Here is a 19,515-nt window from a genome sequence, read left to right as displayed (position 1 = left end):
TGAGAGAAGTGCTTGTACTCGAGTTTGAGCTTTATTTCGTGAAAATATGTTAAATGTTTCTTAAGATATAGACCAAAACAGATTATAATACACGACAATTAGTAACAATTCAATATGCACATAATGACATATAATATATTGTTAGACGGTTGCCAGCCAACATTTTTACGTGAAATAAGAAAATTAAAACAAAATTGAATAGCTCCGTGGTAATTGGAATCAATTTTTGACAGAAGGTGTGCGTCATGTGATCTCATTGAAAAGGTAAGGGTTATAGTCGTTCATGTAGAATATATGTTTCTAACTTCATTATTTTATGCTCTTTCTGCTAATTTGTGCCTTTCGTACCTATCCTGATGTGTAGAATATGAAAACAACATATTTTGTTCTTACATTGAAAATATATATACAGGGTGCATCAAAATAAACCGTTGCAGAAGACAAGATAACACTTCGATTTCAGAAAGTTTTAAAAGTTTGATATAATTAGGTAGTTTCTCTTTGTGTTACGTAAAAATATACATGTGTGATCCTCGGGTGTCATATGCAAGCAACCTAGTGGTGTGTCAGTGTAGGGAAATGCAGTGAAATATGCGTTATTTTGAAAAAAAGAATAAAGTAGTACCAAACATGGTAGAGAATAAGGTACTTTGTTTCAGCCATAGGGACCCGGGTTCGCGATCGCTATGAGAGAAGTGCTTGTACTCGAGTTTGAGCTTTATTTCGTGAAAATATGTTAAGTGGTTCTTAAGATATAGACTAAAACAGATTATAATGCACGACAATTAGTAACAATTCAATATGCACATAATGACATATAATATATTGTTAGACGGTTGCCAGCCAACATTTTTACGTGAAATAAGAAAATTAAAACAAAATTGAATAGCTCCGTGGTAATTGGAATCAATTTTTGACAGAAGGTGTGTGTCATGTGATCTCATTGAAAAGGTAAGGGTTATAGTCGTTCATGTAGAATATATGTTTCTAACTTCATTATTTTATGCTCTTTCTGCTAATTTGTGCCTTTCGTACCTATCCTGATGTGTAGAATATGAAAACAACATATTTTGTTCTTACATTGAAAATATATATACCCCAGACAGCACAATGCACGTACAGTATCCGTATAGTACATGTACAATTGCACGGATGCAACATGTGCATCATCTGTATAAATGCACGCCTGTACATGTGATGCACATATACATCACAAGTCCTATTCAACATCTTCACGTGCACAGGACATGTGCAGTGCACACGTCCTGCACAAATGATTTCCACGTTCCGCACAGTTGATTTACACGTTACACGTATTCGATTTACATGTAGTGCACAGGTGATTTACATCTAGGCCAGCGGTGATTTACACGTAGCACACAGGTGATTTACACGCAGTACCTAGATGATTTACATGTAGAAAAGAGGGGATTTACATGTAGCACATAGGTGATTTACATGTACGATAGAGGTGATTTACACGCAATACCCAGGTGATTTACATGTAGGACAGAGGTTATTTACATGTAGAACACAGGTGATTTACACGCAGTAAATGCACAATTGCACGGATGCAACATGTGCATTATCTGTATAAATGCACGCCTGTACATGTGATGCACATAAGCGTCACAGGTCCTATTCAACATCTTCACGTGCACAGTACATGTGTATTGGACACGTCCTGCACAAGTGATTTACGCCTTCCGCACAGTTGATTTACACGTAGCACGTATTTGATTTACATGTAGGACAGAGGTGATTTACATGTAGTACATGTACAATTGCACGGATGCAACATGTGCATCATCTGTATAAATGCACGCCTGTACATGTGATGCACATATACATCACAAGTCCTATTCAACATCTTCACGTGCACAGGACATGTGCAGTGCACACGTCCTGCACAAATGATTTCCACGTTCCGCACAGTTGATTTACACGTTACACGTATCCGATTTACATGTAGTGCACAGGTGATTTACATCTAGGACAGCGGTAATTTACACGTAGCACACAGGTGATTTACACGCAGTACCCAGATGATTTACATGTAGGAAAGAGGGGATTTACATGTAGCACATAGGTGATTTACATGTACGATAGAGGTGATTTACACGCAATACCCAGGTGATTTACATGTAGGACAGAGGTTATTTACATGTAGAACACAGGTGATTTACACGCAGTAAATGCACAATTGCACGGATGCAACATGTGCATTATCTGTATAAATGCACGCCTGTACATGTGATGCACATAAGCGTCACAGGTCCTATTCAACATCTTCACGTGCACAGTACATGTGTATTGGACACGTCCTGCACAAGTGATTTACGCCTTCCGCACAGTTGATTTACACGTAGCACGTATTTGATTTACATGTAGGACAGAGGTGATTTACATGTAGTACATGTACAATTGCACGGATGCAACATGTGCATCATCTGTATAAATGTACGCCTGTACATGTGATGCACATAAGCGTCACAGGTCCTATTCAACATCTTCACGTGCACAGTACATGTGCAGTGCACACGTCCTGCACAAGTGATTTACGCCATCCGCACAGTTGATTTACACGTAACACGTATTTGATTTACATGTAGGACAGAGGTGATTTACATGTAGTACATGTACAATTGCACGGATGCAACATGTGCATCATCTGTATAAATGTACGCCTGTACATGTGATGCACATAAGCGTCACAGGTCCTATTCAACATCTTCACGTGCACAGTACATGTGTATTGTACACGTCCTGCACAAGTGATTTACGCCTTCCGCACAGTTGATTTACACGTAGCACGTATTTGATTTACATGTAGGACAGAGGTGATTTACATGTAGTACATGTACAATTGCACGGATGCAACATGTGCATCATCTGTATAAATGTACGCCTGTACATGTGATGCACATAAGCGTCACAGGTTCTATTCAACATCTTCACGTGCACAGTACATGTGTAGTGTACACGTCCTGCACAAGTGATTTACGCCTTCCGCACAGTTGATTTACACGTAGCACGTATTTGATTTACATGTAGGACAGAGGTGATTTACATGTAGTACATGTACAATTGCACGGATGCTACATGTGCATCATCTGTATAAATGTACGCCTGTACATGTGATGCACATAAGCGTCACAGGTCCTATTCAACATCTTCACGTGCACAGTACATGTGTATTGGACACGTCCTGCACAAGTGATTTACGCCTTCCGCACAGTTGATTTACACGTAGCACGTATTTGATTTACATGTAGGACAGAGGTGATTTACATGTAGTACATGTACAATTGCACGGATGCTACATGTGCATCATCTGTATAAATGTACGCCTGTACATGTGATGCACATAAGCGTCACAGGTTCTATTCAACATCTTCGGATGCGCAATACCTACCATGCACACGTCCTGCACAAGTGATTTACACCTTCCGCACATTTGATTTACACGCAGTACCGAGAGGATTTTCATGTAGGACACAGGTGATTTCCTCGTAGTGTAGAGGTGATGTAAAAGCATATTAGAGATACAACGAAAAAAAAGGAATTTATATATTTGGTGCCTTACGCAGTTCAAATACAACATTGTAAACGTCTTCTTGAAAAGTAACAGAGTTACATGTAACGAAAAAGCAATTATATACTTACCCAAAATTACTGACTCGTGCACTACTCTACCGCACCATTAACGTTCCAGGTCAGTAATCCCAAAGTTCTATATTCCAATCCCCCCCCCTCAAAAGGCAGCTACAGCATATTCTCGTCACCTGAAGACGAGACAATATGGTACTCTGACGAAACTTTGTTTATCAGTAGCGTATATATTAATAAACCACTGTCACGAGCATTTAGACAATATTTTTCTTTCTTCCTACACATATATCATTATAGACTTTTCATTTTGCTATGCAGCATATTGGGTATCGTACCATTAGGGCCTGGAAGTTGAAGACCTTACCTAAAAAAATTTTTAAAAAGCCTAAACATATTAAGAAAATGACCTAAATTTGGAAAAAAATACTTAAAATATGATAAAATCAATAATGATACACTTAATGTGTATAATATTTAAATAATACACAATTCTGGTGATATGTTGAACAGAAAAAAAATTGCAAATTTGCATTTTCGTCGCCCTGTTTCTGCTGTTCATTTTGAACTACTTGGAGGACAATCCTCACAAGCATCTACTGTCTGGTCATACCTACTATACCTGCTCCAGTCATTCAAGGGTTCCTATTGTCAGAGATTATTACAGAAAACTATGTTTAAGAGTTTCTAATTGAGAATGGGCAGCAAATCTGTAGTTGAATAAAGGTCAAGTAACAAAACCAGCTGTTAAGACTTAAAGGGAAATGGGGACCAATAAGCCAAATATGACTTAAAACTAAGCATTTTCTGGCCTAAAATGACCCGAAATTAACATATATTATGGTGTTCCTCTTACCTTCGGGCACTTGGGAAAAACTATCTTTAACTTCCGACCCCTATATATGATACTGAAAATATTAAGAAAGAAAAAACTCATACTTGTCTGAATAATTAGGTTCTGAACTTATAAACAGTTGTGGTTTGCATATATATTTTTTTCTTTTAATACAGTGCTTGGTTTGTCAACATAGCTTTTACATAGTATGATTTCATCAAAAGCCATCATGGAGCTATTTCAGATTTAAAATATATGCTTGATAAAGCAAAGTGGCCTCAACTCAATCACAAGTGAAACTAGATTTTAAACAAAATCCAAGTGCAAAAATGTTTATATATTCTATTAACCGTAACTTGGTGCAACTCCGCTGTAATTTTATGGAAATAGTAGGTATTACAACATTGATAACAACTGATTATATATATATCTATACATTTATTTCTTATTAAATATAAAAAGTAATCTACAAGATGGTTGTAGTTTTTTTTCTTTCTTTTAATTTACTTTCTCCGATAAATCCTTGGCCTCAGTCCTCTGCATCCTGTAAAGAGAAGTTTTAAAAGTAATACAGTAAGTGCAGACACTAAATCAATCTATTTAAACTAAATCACAGTCATATTCTTAGCATAGTTTGAGATTAAGAATTTAAATATGGTCCATCCAAATTATACATGCCATACCATTTTCTCCAGAAACAAAGCTAAAGACTACCATTTAAGCTCAATAAATCACCACCATCAGCATCTCTGAAATAAGATTTCTTAGGGTATTGAATCAATTCCAGTAAGAGTATTTAAATTAGCAATTTGAAAACGAGGCTGGCTTTTTATCGACAGGTGGCAATCCTGTGCAAACGTGTGTTGAAAACACTGGTAGAACATCTCATGAGTAAATGGTACTAAATGCACTGACCTTGAATGACATTGACAAGTGTGGGTTTAAGTACACGTAAAACTGAGTTATTACAACAGGAGTAAATGTATGAGCATGCTTGTTCACCCCGTGCTCATTCGTACGGACAGTGAAGGATGAGAATAAACTCAAGACTGGATGCAGTAAGAACTATGAGAAGTGAATTTGGTAGAGAAATTGAGGTGAATGTTCACGGTTGATCGAAACACTACACTTCGAATGCCTTCTGAAAAGTTCAAAATGAAGACGAAAGCTGTGAGGCAACGCATAACGATGAAAAATCTAGCACAAATGGAAGTTTTATGTTACCTAAGCTACGGGAAGTGGGTTGAAAGTAAGAAACAATATTCAGAGAAGCAAGCAAGATGAAAAAGATTTATTTTTGTGGCATGAACAACCAATAAAAACGTTGCCTTTTCCATATTATCAATTGTATATAACTGGCTGATCTCTACCACGTTATGCAAGATAGGCAGAAGTATATACAGTAGTGCACTCTGTATTCCTCTCTGCGAGCGGCCGAGGATGGTTTAGAGTATGAAATGCAAATAAGTTACGTACCTGCCCTTGAAATTATATTCATTTTCATACAAATTAAACGTTATAGGGGTTCAGATCCGACGGACTTCCTGTCAGTGCGCCCCTGACTTATATGACTCACAGTGAAACAAATTTATAAATCTTATTGCTATCAAGTACAATGGCATTATTAATAAATTTTTTTAGATATTCATATTTCAAGTCATGTTACTAGATACTGAGACACTGGAAGACTAAGTACTGCTTAAAATTTAACCCAAAATATGCAAAAACACAGTGGCAAATTTGTGTAAGAAAAAAAGATCCTATATCCTAGATAAGCGATCGGCAAAATCCATATTCTCTGTCTGCGTGCCTGTAAATCGAATAGTGCAATGACGGGACATCGGATTATCCTCCTTCCTAACTCAGCGTTGCAATCCTGACGTAAAGGTTTCTTCTTTTTTTCAACTAATATAATGTACATTTTGAATTTAAACAATACTAGTAAGATTCTTAAGAAACATTTCTTTTACTATCAATGAGTCAATTTCTTTTTATCATCAGGTGGTACAGTGTTCCACATAAATATCGCAACTCTATAGTAGTACAATACTTTAATTTATGCATTTGAAATCAATATTTCGCTGGTTACCTGCCTATCAGGCGTTAGTTTAAGGTTAGATTGATTATGCAGCAACCTGCAGAACATTGATTTCAAATGTATTGCATAAGATAAAATCTTAAAACTGTAGTCGAGTTGCGATATTTATATTGAACACTGTACAAGACGAAAAAAAAATGAAATGTTCCTCTCTTTTCCGTCGATATTAACCTTTAAAAAAAAAGAAAAAGTTTGTTTGTGTCATATAAGTCTACAAATTTCTAATAGTTTGTAAAATACATAATCGTTCTCGCAGAATAAGAAAAAAGTCTTAAAGATCATGAAATCTCAAACACCCCCGAATCGCCCAGTTTTGTTCTAGTGTCCCCTTTGAAAATGAGAACGCCGCTGGAGAGCGTTAATATACACGTTGAGAATAGGTGCGTATAAATTATAGAGAATAAAGTTGAAAGAATGACTGCGTCAAAGGTTTTTTTTTCTGCTTATAAATTACCTACGAGAGCAAACACATTTTATACTCCGTTAGCTACTCGCACATATTTCAAGGTAAAAGCACAGTTCCGCACCTCCTTGCCCGCTAGGTCCCAAGTATGCAAAAATGTCCGCCCTGTTGCCGACTTCTGATGTAGATTATAGTGACAATTTAAAGCTTGGAGACCACTTGTTAACCGTTCTTATTTTGAAAACTGCTGCAAAATTGCATGTAAATATTAAAATAAAGGCTTACGAATACATGAAAACCAAACATCAGAGGTGATACGTACCTTCGTGACCTCCTTGTTTTGGCGTGGTGCAGCCAATCACTTATCGCTTCCCTGATTTGCTCCTCCGAACACTCAGGATATAATTTCTTTGCAGATGCTAGAAAAAAATGTACATATGACTATGTTGATATATATGAAATTATACATTCATTAGTAAACTTAAATCCTAAAATAAGAACATCAAAAGTGAGAAAGAGAAACCCTAACAACAATTTTGGTATGCAATCCTTTTCCGTCTGAATGATACCTTGGTAATGAGATATTTGCTGTATTTACGAGAGTATAATACTTCACGCAATTTTTATACGGAACAGATAAAGAAAAACTATTTCGCATACAGCATACAGAGAAGTTTATGCTCCGATTTTCCCCCCCTTCCACTGCCTCTCTGTATTGAAGATTACTGAAATTTTCATTCCCAGCAGTGAGTCACTCACCACACCAATGACTCCCCTCTCAATCTAATTGACATTTTTATCATTTGCAGCAATTGTCAGTGACTTTTTAAGCAAATAAAAAAGTGCAGTCATTACAAAGCATATACGACGTATGATATTTTCGTCTTACAAGTTTAAATAATGTGGGGAGAGGATTGGAAATATTTTGTGTGATCTGGAATTGAACCAACGGCCATGTTTCACATGCCTTTCAAAATTATTGTTTATAATGAGAATCATTGTTTTAAGGTAATAAAATTTGGAACAATTTAGCGGTATAATTGAGTAAATATAGTAGAATTTTATGGCTTCTACTAACGCCAGAAAAAGAACCTATCAAATTAAAAATTCCTCACTTATTGAAATAATTAAACATAACTGTACTCATCTCACTTTTCTTCTGTTTGTTTTGTTTTTGGTGGGGTCTGTGTTACTACAAACACTCAACTTACATTCTATTGCAAAACAGTATATTTTATATCAAAGAACAATTTGTTACTCAAAAAGAAACAATATACAGGGTGCTTCAGGAGGAAAGGTCAATAATTTGAGAGGCGGTCAGATTTGTCGACTACAACAATCAAGTTTACATAAACATATACGTTTTAAACCTTTGTTTCAGATATATCACTACATGAAGTTTAATGCATGGTGACAAGGGTACACTGCAATTATGTTGAAATGCGTACTGTGATACTATAAGACACGAGAATGGTAACTAATGTAAAGAGGACTGAGGAGGATACTACAGGATTAACACTACTCATAATTGGCACCAATGGTCCGCGGAAAACCAACATGCTTCATGCGAACAGTTACCAGATGGAACTTTCGTGTTGACAGTGCACCATACCTTCATCTTTTGCAAAATACTTTCCCTCCGTATTTGGAGGATAGTATTCTTTCTACGCATCATGTGATACCAAATGGACGGTGAACCGTTTTCACTCGACTATCACCCAGTGCCTTCACGCAAAATACTAGTCGTTGGATTGGATGTTTTGGGCTAGTCTAATGGCCACCTAGGCACCTGTTCTAACACCCTTGGGCTACTGTATGGGTGGTTGAAAGAAAAGGTGTACAGTGTTGGTAAATAACAGCGGGAACATAAAATTAATGAAACTGTTTCAACGTAACTCCAATGTACACATTTCCTTGTCCACATGTACCAAATTCATATAGTAATATCCCTGAAACAAAGTTTATATGGACTTCTTGTTCTGGACATGCTTGAGCACAACCTAATTATTGCCCTTTCCCAATAAACACCCTATAAACTATCAAGCATTGAAGACAATGCGATCACGATTTAAAAAAAAATGCACAAAAAACTCTTACCAACAATAAACTTGTAGGTTTGTGTCTCCACAAACGACAGCTTCCTCACACAATTTATTCCCGACTTTCCTGTGAGGCTATACAGCTCAGCAACTTCATCCACCACGACACGACGAAGAATATTCTGTGCTAGTTGTTTTGGAGTTTTTCCACCACTCGCCAACATTTGAAACTGAAAGTAACATTGTATCGATTGTGCTGTGTTAATGCAGCGAAAAAATTTCATGCATATAAATAATATTTTTCAATATTTAGTTAATGTTAGAGCAAATAATCACCATAAATTATTTCTTGTGATTAAGTTATCTGCCAAGGTTACATATCTTTTATATGATGTGAAATGTGGTGGCAAAAATAAATCAGCAAATCTGATGAAAACTAGGATCCAATTTGGATAGATTAATACATCTTACTTTTAAACAATCAATGTTATTGGTAGTTTTTTTTTTTCAATGTTACTTTCGTTTGTTTGCTGAAGAAACCAACCTAGGAAATGCATTACATTTTTTGCCAACTCCACTGTTTTTACTTCATAGAGCATGTGGAGGAATGTAGTACTATCCGAGTTCCCATGATCGCTAAAGAAGATAATTCTTTAATGTGTGACTTTTTGAATGTGTCTTAATTCTGCAAATTTGATAAAATTATACATATACATAGTCAATATACACATACATTCTTAGTTGTTGAAAACTTTTTACACAATTTAACTTATAGAAAAAAACATGCATACGGATGAAACGTATTTAATAACTTCAAAATGTCAACTCTTACGACAATTTAGTATTCAGCACCAATGTTGTAAATGTCAAGTTTTTGTCTTACACATGAATATAGAAGCGAACAGTCAATATAAAAGTGAGCAGAAAGTGAAGTTTAATTTCAGAGCACAATAAGATAAATAACAGACACTCAATATTCTATTATTACAATGAAATAGTGAGAGTAGCAATATAAAAAGTATCATACAAACATCCCTTTCAAATTAATACAATTGCCATGACTTCAGAAAAATATGTATTTCGTAAATTCACAACCTTACTCATGCAAAGCGACGAATTTTTTTTTTTTTTTAATTTAATAAGTTAGAACACTGAAATAGAAGATTGACGGACTGTGCCATCAGTACTACTTTTAGTTGTTTATATTCACAATGAGGAGTATTAATGGTGCTATCTAGTAGGAAAAAAAAATAACAATGGTAAATCTCATACAGGATGTACGCGAATCTGAACCTATAAAGTGGAGATAATCTATGTATCTCCGGAAAACTTAGGTCAAAGTTAGATCAAATTCAGTCACCAAAAATCGGGAGCATTCTGCTAGGGAGCGCTACATAACTAATTTCTGTGAAAACAATTTATTTTCTGAAATGTTATAAAGTCTATAAATGTCTACTCACGTAATATTGTCTTGGTTGCTCATTATAGGTAACTATTTCAGACTCCTGGATTTTTCACCTTTGTGCTCTAGAAAAGATACAACAGAGCTTCTAACAACATTGAGGATTTTCATTGACTTTCAATGGAAATCTTGAAGTTCCAGAAAGTTCTCGTCAGGACGTTTTCCGTGACCTTTTCAGGACGTTTTTACGAAACACTTTTATTTCCAGGGTTTCCAGGACGCGTGTGGACCTTGCATATTATGTACAGCAATATTGGAAGACGTTGGGATATGTTGGTGAATACCAACACACCTTAATGCCGAAACAATACTGCTGCACACACTGCTGAAAGAAAATGCTAACACAGCTTGCGTTACAAGAGTCTGGAGCACGGTAAGGTTCCTCAGCTAAGCTTCATTGAGGAAGAATAAGCACATAGGAAACAGAAAAAAAAAAATGAACAGAGGAGGATAGTAAAGAGCAAATTTTTTAAAAAAAAGTAATAGTGAGGATTAGTGACTTGTCCCTTAAAAAATGCTATGACTTATTTAGCATATTGCTAATATGTAGCAACTTAAATCATCACTGGAACTGTCTTTGGCTTGTATTTTTAATAATGCAATCACTAAAAATATAGGAAATATAGGAGAAGATTAAAATATAGGACAAATATACACACATTTCCAAACAAATAAGAAAAAATAGGAAAAAGAGGACAGCTGGGAGCCCTGCATAACATCACTTAGGAACTAGTGTGTGCCTTATTCAAATATCCATGTTTCAGAATCGTGCGGCATTTGCGCATTAAAGCTTAGAGAGGCATTTCGGAAATGCTCCGGAAATTTGAAGTACTAATCAACTGCCTGTACAGAAATTGATGCGCAAATGCCGCACGATTCTGAAACGTGGATATTTGGATAGGACACATACTAGTTCCTATGTGACGCTTTGACCCGACCACGATTGGTCCCATAGTACTGGAGCCATGGATCCTTAAAGTTAATTTTCTCACGTTTTCGGTAGTGTAACACGTAACAGTTGTACAACGTATTTAGCGCCATACTAATATATATAAATTAACTGGCCCGTGTGGACAAATAATAAATATCTCATGGCGTTTGTCGTATACATAATTAAAAACTTCCTATTAGTTTCCAAAAATAGCGGAAAAATTATAGTATGTAGATACGACCTAGTTTCCCACATTTAAGAAAATGAAAGTATTATGAAAGAAAACACTTCAATTTTTACCATATCTTTCTTACATATTACTACACAGTTATTTCGCGTCAAATCACATTTGTAATATGCTCAAATTTAAATTTTGTGTTCTCAAAACAAGTTTTAAAGTCAAATCTAGCACACACAATCCATTTACATTATTGTGGACAATTTAGTTTCAATTCACTATTTGGGAGGCGCGGTGGCTCAGTGGTAGAGCGTTCACCTCTGGTGCTTGGGGTCCCGGGTTCGATCCCAGCCCCCGCCAAGTGAGCTTTGTGGTGGACAAACACCGTGCTCGTGGGTTTTCTCGGGGTACTCCCGTTTTCTCCCACTTTCTTCATTCCACCATTTTACTCATCTCTCATTATCACCGTCTCCTTTAGCCTAACCGGCATAACCGTGGGACGTAAAACTCAAAGATTTCATTTCATTTTTTCAATTCACTATTTACAAAGATTCATAAGTGACGATGAAAAATTTAATAGCAGTGAAGGAAAAAATATCCTAACTAGATAACACTCATAAATCATTCAAACTCAGCTCTTTTTTGATAAGATTGTGCTTTTTCTCGTACTACTTTATTTTTTGTAAGAATCTACATAACGGGTTAAAGACATGACTGAACAGAGCTTTGATTTTTTTGTGAAGTGCAAATTTCGTGCATTATTACAGAGAGAGAGAGAGAGAGAGAGAGAGAGAGAGAGAGAGAGAGAGAAAATGACAATAGCATAACAGACAACAGGGCGCAAAATTTCAAAGTCAGACTCACTCGCCAATACAAAAATGATGGTCGCCAGTATCTCTCACGTACAAATTATGAGAGGTCCCCCTCCCATGGTCCTTGGTTTGACAAAGAGATTGCATTCGGGCATAAAATTTGAAACCAAGTTATCTATTCTAGGCACTGGGCTATCCCCCAGCTGTTCTAGCTTCAAAGACATCCAAGAGAAATTGTCCATTTGGACACGAAACCGGGGTTAACTGGTCACAAATGTGATTGCCGACTCACTCACGAAGGACTCTTGATAAAAATACGTTGTACTGATCTTTACATAAGCTTGCTTGTTAATAGCTATAATTGTCAAGAGTAGGGATGGCCAGAACCGGTTCCTGTTGGAACAGTTTTTCGGGTCTGAACGGATCCGGTTCTAGAAGATCCGGTTCAACAACAGGTTTTTCGGATCCAGGTCCGGAACCGGTTCTTCGGATCCAGGTCTGTAACCGGTTCTGGAACTGGGTTTTCGGATCCAGGTCTGGAACCGAAACTTTGTGACGATCCCTACACTAAACACGAGCTGCTGGAAGGCTGTGAACAGTGTGCTAGATGAAATGGTGGAAGCGACAGGCAGGCACCCAGGTGGCGGCCGCTTGTCTCATTTAGCTAAATTAACTGGGTAACTGGCAAACTTAATGGTTAAACAGGCAAATTGGCCAACTCATTTGGCTAAACACTCACTGGTGGACCAAAATAAAAACAAAAAACACTGGTGGACCAAAATAAAAACAAAAAAAAACTGGTGGACCAAAATTGTTTTCTGGGGGCACAAGAGAGTTTGGGCGGGGAGAGCACAAGCGCATGGTCCTCTTTGCAGTGTTTTGAAGGTGAAATTTGTGACTCCTTTACGGGTCTTTGGGGGCTTTCGGATCCAAGTCTGAAACCGGTTCCTAAGAACCGGTTCTGGAACCGGAACTTTGTGGCCATCCCTAGTCAAGAGTCATTTCAGAAGGACTAAAAGACAAACAGTTACACAAGTAAAAACATTATACAGAATTATATATATAAACCTCCCCGATAAACACCACCTTTACGAAGACACTTATGTGTCGGGTGGGGAGGATTGCGTGCTACAGTGAAATTTAGAGCTGTGTCGGTGGTAGTTCACTACCAGAAGGGCCACCCCTACCGAATTGGTCTAAATGGAGTAGCCAGACGAAGAGTGTTCTGGGAGAAGGCAGCAGTTCTCCAGTAGCCAAGTTGGCGGAAATCATAGTGATTGGTACGGCAACTTGGACATTAGTCCCAGGCGTGGTCAGAGTGACTTTAACGGCTGGGATACTGCGGGGTGGAAGGCAACGGGAAACCACCACTCTATTTTCCCTAGTTTGCTAGCAGCGAAAAGAGAACATATGAACAATGGTCTTTCGCAGGTCAAAATGTAGTTCCGGAGGTAAAATATCCCCCCATTCGGATCTCCGGGAGGGGGATGGCTTGGGAAGGACTATTGGACGAGAAAGTAATAATGGGGGGAAGACAAACAGAGAAAGAAAGACAAGGAAGAGCAAAAGATTTAGGATAGGGACATGGAACGTACGTACTATGTTACAGGGAGGAAAATTAGAAAATCTTAAAGAAGAAATGAAACAAAATAATTTAGATTTGGTAGGAGTTTGTGAAGTTAGATGGAAAGGTAATGGGGTATTGAACAGCGAAGGATATAGAATGTTTTACTCAGGTAATGAAAAGGGCGGTCATAATGGCGTAGGAATAATTCTTGGAAAGCGCTTAAAAGAGAAGGTAGTGAAAGTAGAATTTATTGATGATAGAGTTATGATGTTAAGACTTAAAGGGAAAACGAAGGATCTAGTGGTGATACAGACATATGCACCGACGACTTCGCATGCAAATGAAGAAGTAGAGGAAAATTATGAGAAAATAGAAGAAATTATAGATAGGGAGAAGAAGGGTGCATGCATAATTCTAATGGGAGATTTCAATGCAGTTGTGGGAGAAAAACAGGAAGGTAGTATCGTAGGCAAATATGGTTTAGGCGAAAGAAATGAAAGGGGAGAGGGACTGGTGAATTTCTGTAGACAGAATTCACTAGTAATTGGGAACACGTGGTTCAATCAGCACAAGAGAAGAAGATATACATGGAAATCGCCAATAGACGGCGGAAGATATCAGATAGACTACGTTATAATTCAGGACAGGTATCGGAATAGCTTAAAGAACGCGAAGACCCTTCCCGGGGCTGATATTTTCTCTGATCATAATCTTGTGCTGGCCGAAGTAGATATTCAACTGAAAAATGTAGGCAGAAGAAAAGTAGGTAACAAAGTGTTGAATACTGAAAAGTTGAAAAACGAGGAAATTAGAAATCGTTTCGCTGAAAAATTCGAAGAAAAATGTTCAAACGAGGAAAGGATAGGCGCAGGTAGTAACGCACGGTGGGAACATATTAAACGTTGCTTACAGCAGGCTGCAGAAGAAGCAGTAGGTTACCGCGAACACAAAACTGCTAAGAAACCATGGGTTACAGAGCAGATGTTGCAGAAAATGAGGGAGAGGAAGATGTGGAAACAGGTTGATACAGAAGAGGGCAGAAAGATGTACAGAAAGTTAAATAATGAATTACGAAGAGAAACAGACAAAGCGAGGGAAGAGTTTTACAAAAGAAAATGCGAGGACATAGAAGAATTAGAAAGAGTTGGGAAATATGAGGAAATGTACAAGGAGGTGAAATCTATGGAATTTCGGAGGAAACAAGGGAGTATCATGATGGCAGTAGAAAATAAGAATGGGAAGGTAGTCAGCGAGAGAAATGAGGTCATAGGAAGGTGGAAAGAATACGTTGAAGACTTATATGAGAGTAGGGATAGACCGTGTAGCCTAAATGTTGAAGTGGAAAATGAAGTAGGCGAGGATGATAAAGGATCTAGTATTCTTCGGGATGAGTTTGAAAAGGCTATATCTGAGATTAGGAATGGAAAGGCAACAGGAATAGATAACATACCAATTGAATTCATAAAAAAATATAGGAGACAAGGGAAAGAAAGAATTGTGGCGAATATGCAATGAAATATATGAAACAGGAGAATGGCCAAGAGACTTTCTGAAAACGATCATGATACCGATGGCTAAGAAATCGAACCCAAAGAGATGTAAGGATTATAGAACTATTAGTCTCATATCTCATGCAGCTAAAATTCTGCTCCGAATACTGAACAGAAGGTTATATGGAAGAACAAATAAAGATGTTGAGGAAGAGCAGTTTGGGTTCAGAAGAGGCAAGGGCACAAGAGATGCTATTGGATTATTAAGGGTGATCGGTGAAAGATTTATAGAAAAAGGGAAAGAGGTGTATGTTGTATTTATTGATCTAGAAAAGGCTTTTGACCGCGTGAATTGGGAATTGTTGTTGGGAGTTCTAACAAAGATAGGGTTGGAATGGAAAGATAGAAGACTCATAAGAAACTTATACATGAACCAACAAGTAAGTGTTAGAATAGGGGAAGAACTGACGGAAGAGACTACAATTGGAAGGGGCGTTCGACAAGGATGCTGCCTCTCGCCAGCACTATTTAATGTCTATCTAGAAGAGATAGTAAAAAAGAGCCTACATGATGATGATGGCATTTCGGTAGGAGGTAGAATGATTAGATGCATAAGATTTGCAGACGATATGGCCCTTGTTGCAGAATCTGAAAAGAAAATCAATAAAATGTTAGAAAAAATGAGAAGGGGCTTTGAAGAATATGGGATGAAAATAAATGTTAGAAAGACAAAAGCCATGGTGATTGGAACGAAGGGGTCTGTGTCAAATATAAAAGTAGGAGGGGAGAAAATAGAACAAGTGAATAGTTTTCGATACCTGGGTAGTGTTCTTAGTAATGACATGAAATGCGAACGTGAAATAAAAGCAAGGATAGGAATGGCGAAAGAAACCTTTAAAAGAAAGAAAAGTCTGTTTTGTGGGACCTTGAACAAAGAGTTGAGAAAAAGACTCATAAAATGCTTCGTGTGGAGTGTTGTGCTGTATGGGGCGGAAACGTGGACATTGCGTAAGGGTGACGAAAATCGACTGGAAGCCTTCGAAATGTGGGTGTGGAGAAGAATGGAAAGAGTTAGTTGGGTCGAGCGGAAAACGAATGAGAGAGTGTTAGAAATGGTGGGTGAGAAAAGAACGCTTTTAGATATTATTAGGAAGAGGAAGAGAAACTGGTTAGGACATTGCCTAAGAAGAGATTGTATCATGAGGGACGTCCTAGAGGGTATGGTGGCGGGAAAGAGAGGGAGGGGGCGAAAGAGACTACAATTAATGGATGATATTAAAACAGAAAGATCATACGCGAAAACGAAAAGGTTAGCGGAGGATCGTGGAGCATGGAAGCTTCTCAGCTGCGGCAAGTGACCTGCCAATAAAGGCAGAATACCTATGATGATGATGATGATATATATAAATCGGGAAACTCCATTGGGAAAATCCTGTTATTTAAATGTATTTGTGTGTAAAATTTGAAGGTCAACATATCATAATCACTAGGCTAAAACTGAGGTATTAAATTAAAAATTGGGTATGTAGATATTCAATAAAATTAAAACAAAGTGAAATCCAAGCTGATGTTGGAAGCTACGTAGGCAGTTGATAAATTTTGCCAATTTCTATCAATATGTTTAAGCAGCCTTGGCTTCTTTATAAAACAAGTAGAAATATATAACTTGGTTTTATTTCGTATGTTTAGGCTTAAATTCCTTATGAAATACCAACGTTATCACGGAGAAGACTTTCGCTTAAAGAGACACCTCGAATTGCTACTTGCTTTACACCTGAAAGATGGACCGAGAATTGAACACGGGACCCCTCGATTAAAAGGTGAAAAGTAGATAAACGTAATGCGGATGGTTTGATATGTGGAAACGTCACCATAAAGTTCACACGATTTAAACATTTTTCTTTTCTTTTTTTTTCTTTCTTGTTTAAACCATTTTTTTTTTCTGAAAAACCAGCTGGTTTAAACCAACCCTGCCTCGCAGAGTTATCTTTTGTGAAGTAAGTCACAGTGGAGGTGTTACATGTGAGACCTACAGTAAAGAGTTGCCCTTAAGCTATATCCTGAATCAATTCGATCTATATTCAGATATCCTTTTTAAATATTGCATGTTGCAGTAAGGTCTTCAAAAAAATGCTTGTATGGGTTCACTCGAGCAGGCGGTTCTACCGAAAACAAAATTTATAGGTAAAATACGATGTGAAACACTTTTCGTAAAAGAAGCAGAGTGTAAATATAAGTAATTTCTGTCAGTGGATATCATATTGAAATACATTTTCAATGGTAGTGAACGTATTCTACATGTAACTATTTACTGAAGCGGAAGAATACAAGAATGCGAAGAAGGTGAAAATAAACTGCGGGAAAGTTCCGTTCGTGTTAGCAATGGACGACTGCGATAGATATAATGTAAGCATACGATTAGAGAGCGTCGATACGTGTGATAAAGAGCGTCGTATTATAGTTTTTCAAGCGTCATGGTAAGTGTAGAAAAGTAAAAATTCAGAGCATACGAATTTCTCCTCGCAGCAGACCATTTGTACGCGGGAAAGCAGTGAAGCCATTTTGAAATTAAGAATTACTACTATTATATAAGTGCTTTTGAAGGTAAAAATTATTGCAGATATTTAATGTATGTTTTCACTATCCTCGTTTATGCGTATGCCCTTGTTGCTGACCCGCCTGCTCCCTACGAACGCACCCCTTTGATCCGCTCGGGCCTCCTGCTGCGCTCCTGCCCTGATTCGGTTAGATAGCATTCGTGCTTTTTAGTGGCCACCTAGACAAGTTGGTTCGTGGTTTATGCATTAGCTCCTCATTTAGTGCATGTTCTGCAAAAAGAAACCGGAAAATGCAATAAATGCGTGTAAATTTCATAGAACCGTTTGCTCGAGTAATGCCTTTATACCTTTCTTAAAAGATGGCTCAAGAAAAATACATGCATACGATCAGGTTCTATTTTAACGGCAAGGTTCTTGATTACTGGTCCCTTCCCATTGAGCAGTAATAAAGACAGAAAACAACGTGCCCTGCGGGGTTCTAACCCGCCTTCACTCGCTAACGCTCGCTCGGCAATACTGTATAAGTTAAATGCATAAACTTAGTACAGAAAGAAACCTACCCAGCTACTAATCTATATGGGGGACCAGTAATCTAGAACCTTCCCTATTTTAACTATTACCCCTAATTCCCATTCTGGATTTGGTAATGATACTAGCATACCTTGATTTGATTGTAAATTATCTCGGAGGTTCTGCCGTTGGAACACTACCTCCTTTCAAATGTAGGGTTATGTATGCATAATTTATTTCATGTTAAAAGGACTACGTGATAATGACTCTTGCAGATCTTTCTTTAAAGAGATGCAAATCATGACAGTGCCTTCAATGTATATCTATAGCTTCAATGTCCCCTCCAAAAACATAAAATGTCAACTAATAAATACTGCTTGAGAAGAACAGGATGCATGTGTATACGGCAACATTAACACCAGTTTTATTATTTAAACGGGTGCTTTATTAAATTTTACAAATTACAGTAAAATTAAGTTCATCACTCACCTGATTATAATATAATGTTGAATTCTTCGCCTTCAACAACATTGGACAAACACCACCACACCACAGCTCGTACCCGACCACACAAATAAGCGCGCCGTGCATGGCTAATACACAGCTCCAACCAGTGCGCATGCGTGATTCGAAATAAAAATTAAATTAATAACTAATAGAGAAAAATAATATTTTACTTCCAAACAATAATAATCTTATTAAGATTATTATATTTACATATCTTTTTGTATGTATATAATCAGACACATGTCTATTCGGTTCTCACGTCATTTATTACATCAAAGCGAACACTGCACATTTTTTATGCTACTGAGAGAGCCTATTTATAGCGTGTCGATTTATCTGATTGAATATTTATTCCAATGTACTTACGCCTTCGAAAAATGCAGGTTACATTATATTGTTTATTTAGAATGAGTAATATAATAATTTTTAAAAAATTGAACTTTCAATTAAAAATACTATAGCCATATTTAATGTAAATATTAGCAGAATGAAACTAAATACACTTGCACGGTATTA

At 37.2% G+C, this 19,515-nt stretch overlaps 1 protein-coding gene across 1 annotated transcript; it reads right to left on the bottom strand.

The window, feature by feature from the left end:
• Positions 1-4,858: 4,858 nt before the first annotated feature.
• LOC145660615 (uncharacterized) lies at positions 4,859-19,283 on the bottom strand. Its single transcript, XM_081725890.1, has 4 exons — positions 18,982-19,283; positions 9,043-9,214; positions 7,268-7,364; positions 4,859-4,988 (listed from the first exon to the last, which is right to left on the bottom strand). Exons 1-4 carry the CDS (start codon positions 19,111-19,113, stop codon positions 4,943-4,945), a joined length of 447 nt encoding a protein of 148 aa, XP_081582016.1. The 5' UTR covers positions 19,114-19,283; the 3' UTR covers positions 4,859-4,942.
• Between the last annotated feature and the right edge of the window lie 232 nt (positions 19,284-19,515).

The sequence above is a fragment of the Thermobia domestica genome, chromosome 9 (assembly GCF_964235325.1).
Source record: "Thermobia domestica chromosome 9, izTheDome1.hap1.1, whole genome shotgun sequence".
NCBI classification, from domain to species: Eukaryota; Metazoa; Arthropoda; class Insecta; order Zygentoma; family Lepismatidae; genus Thermobia; species Thermobia domestica.
The sequence above is the reverse complement of the archived record's forward strand: the minus strand, read 5'-3'. Positions and strand labels throughout refer to the sequence as shown.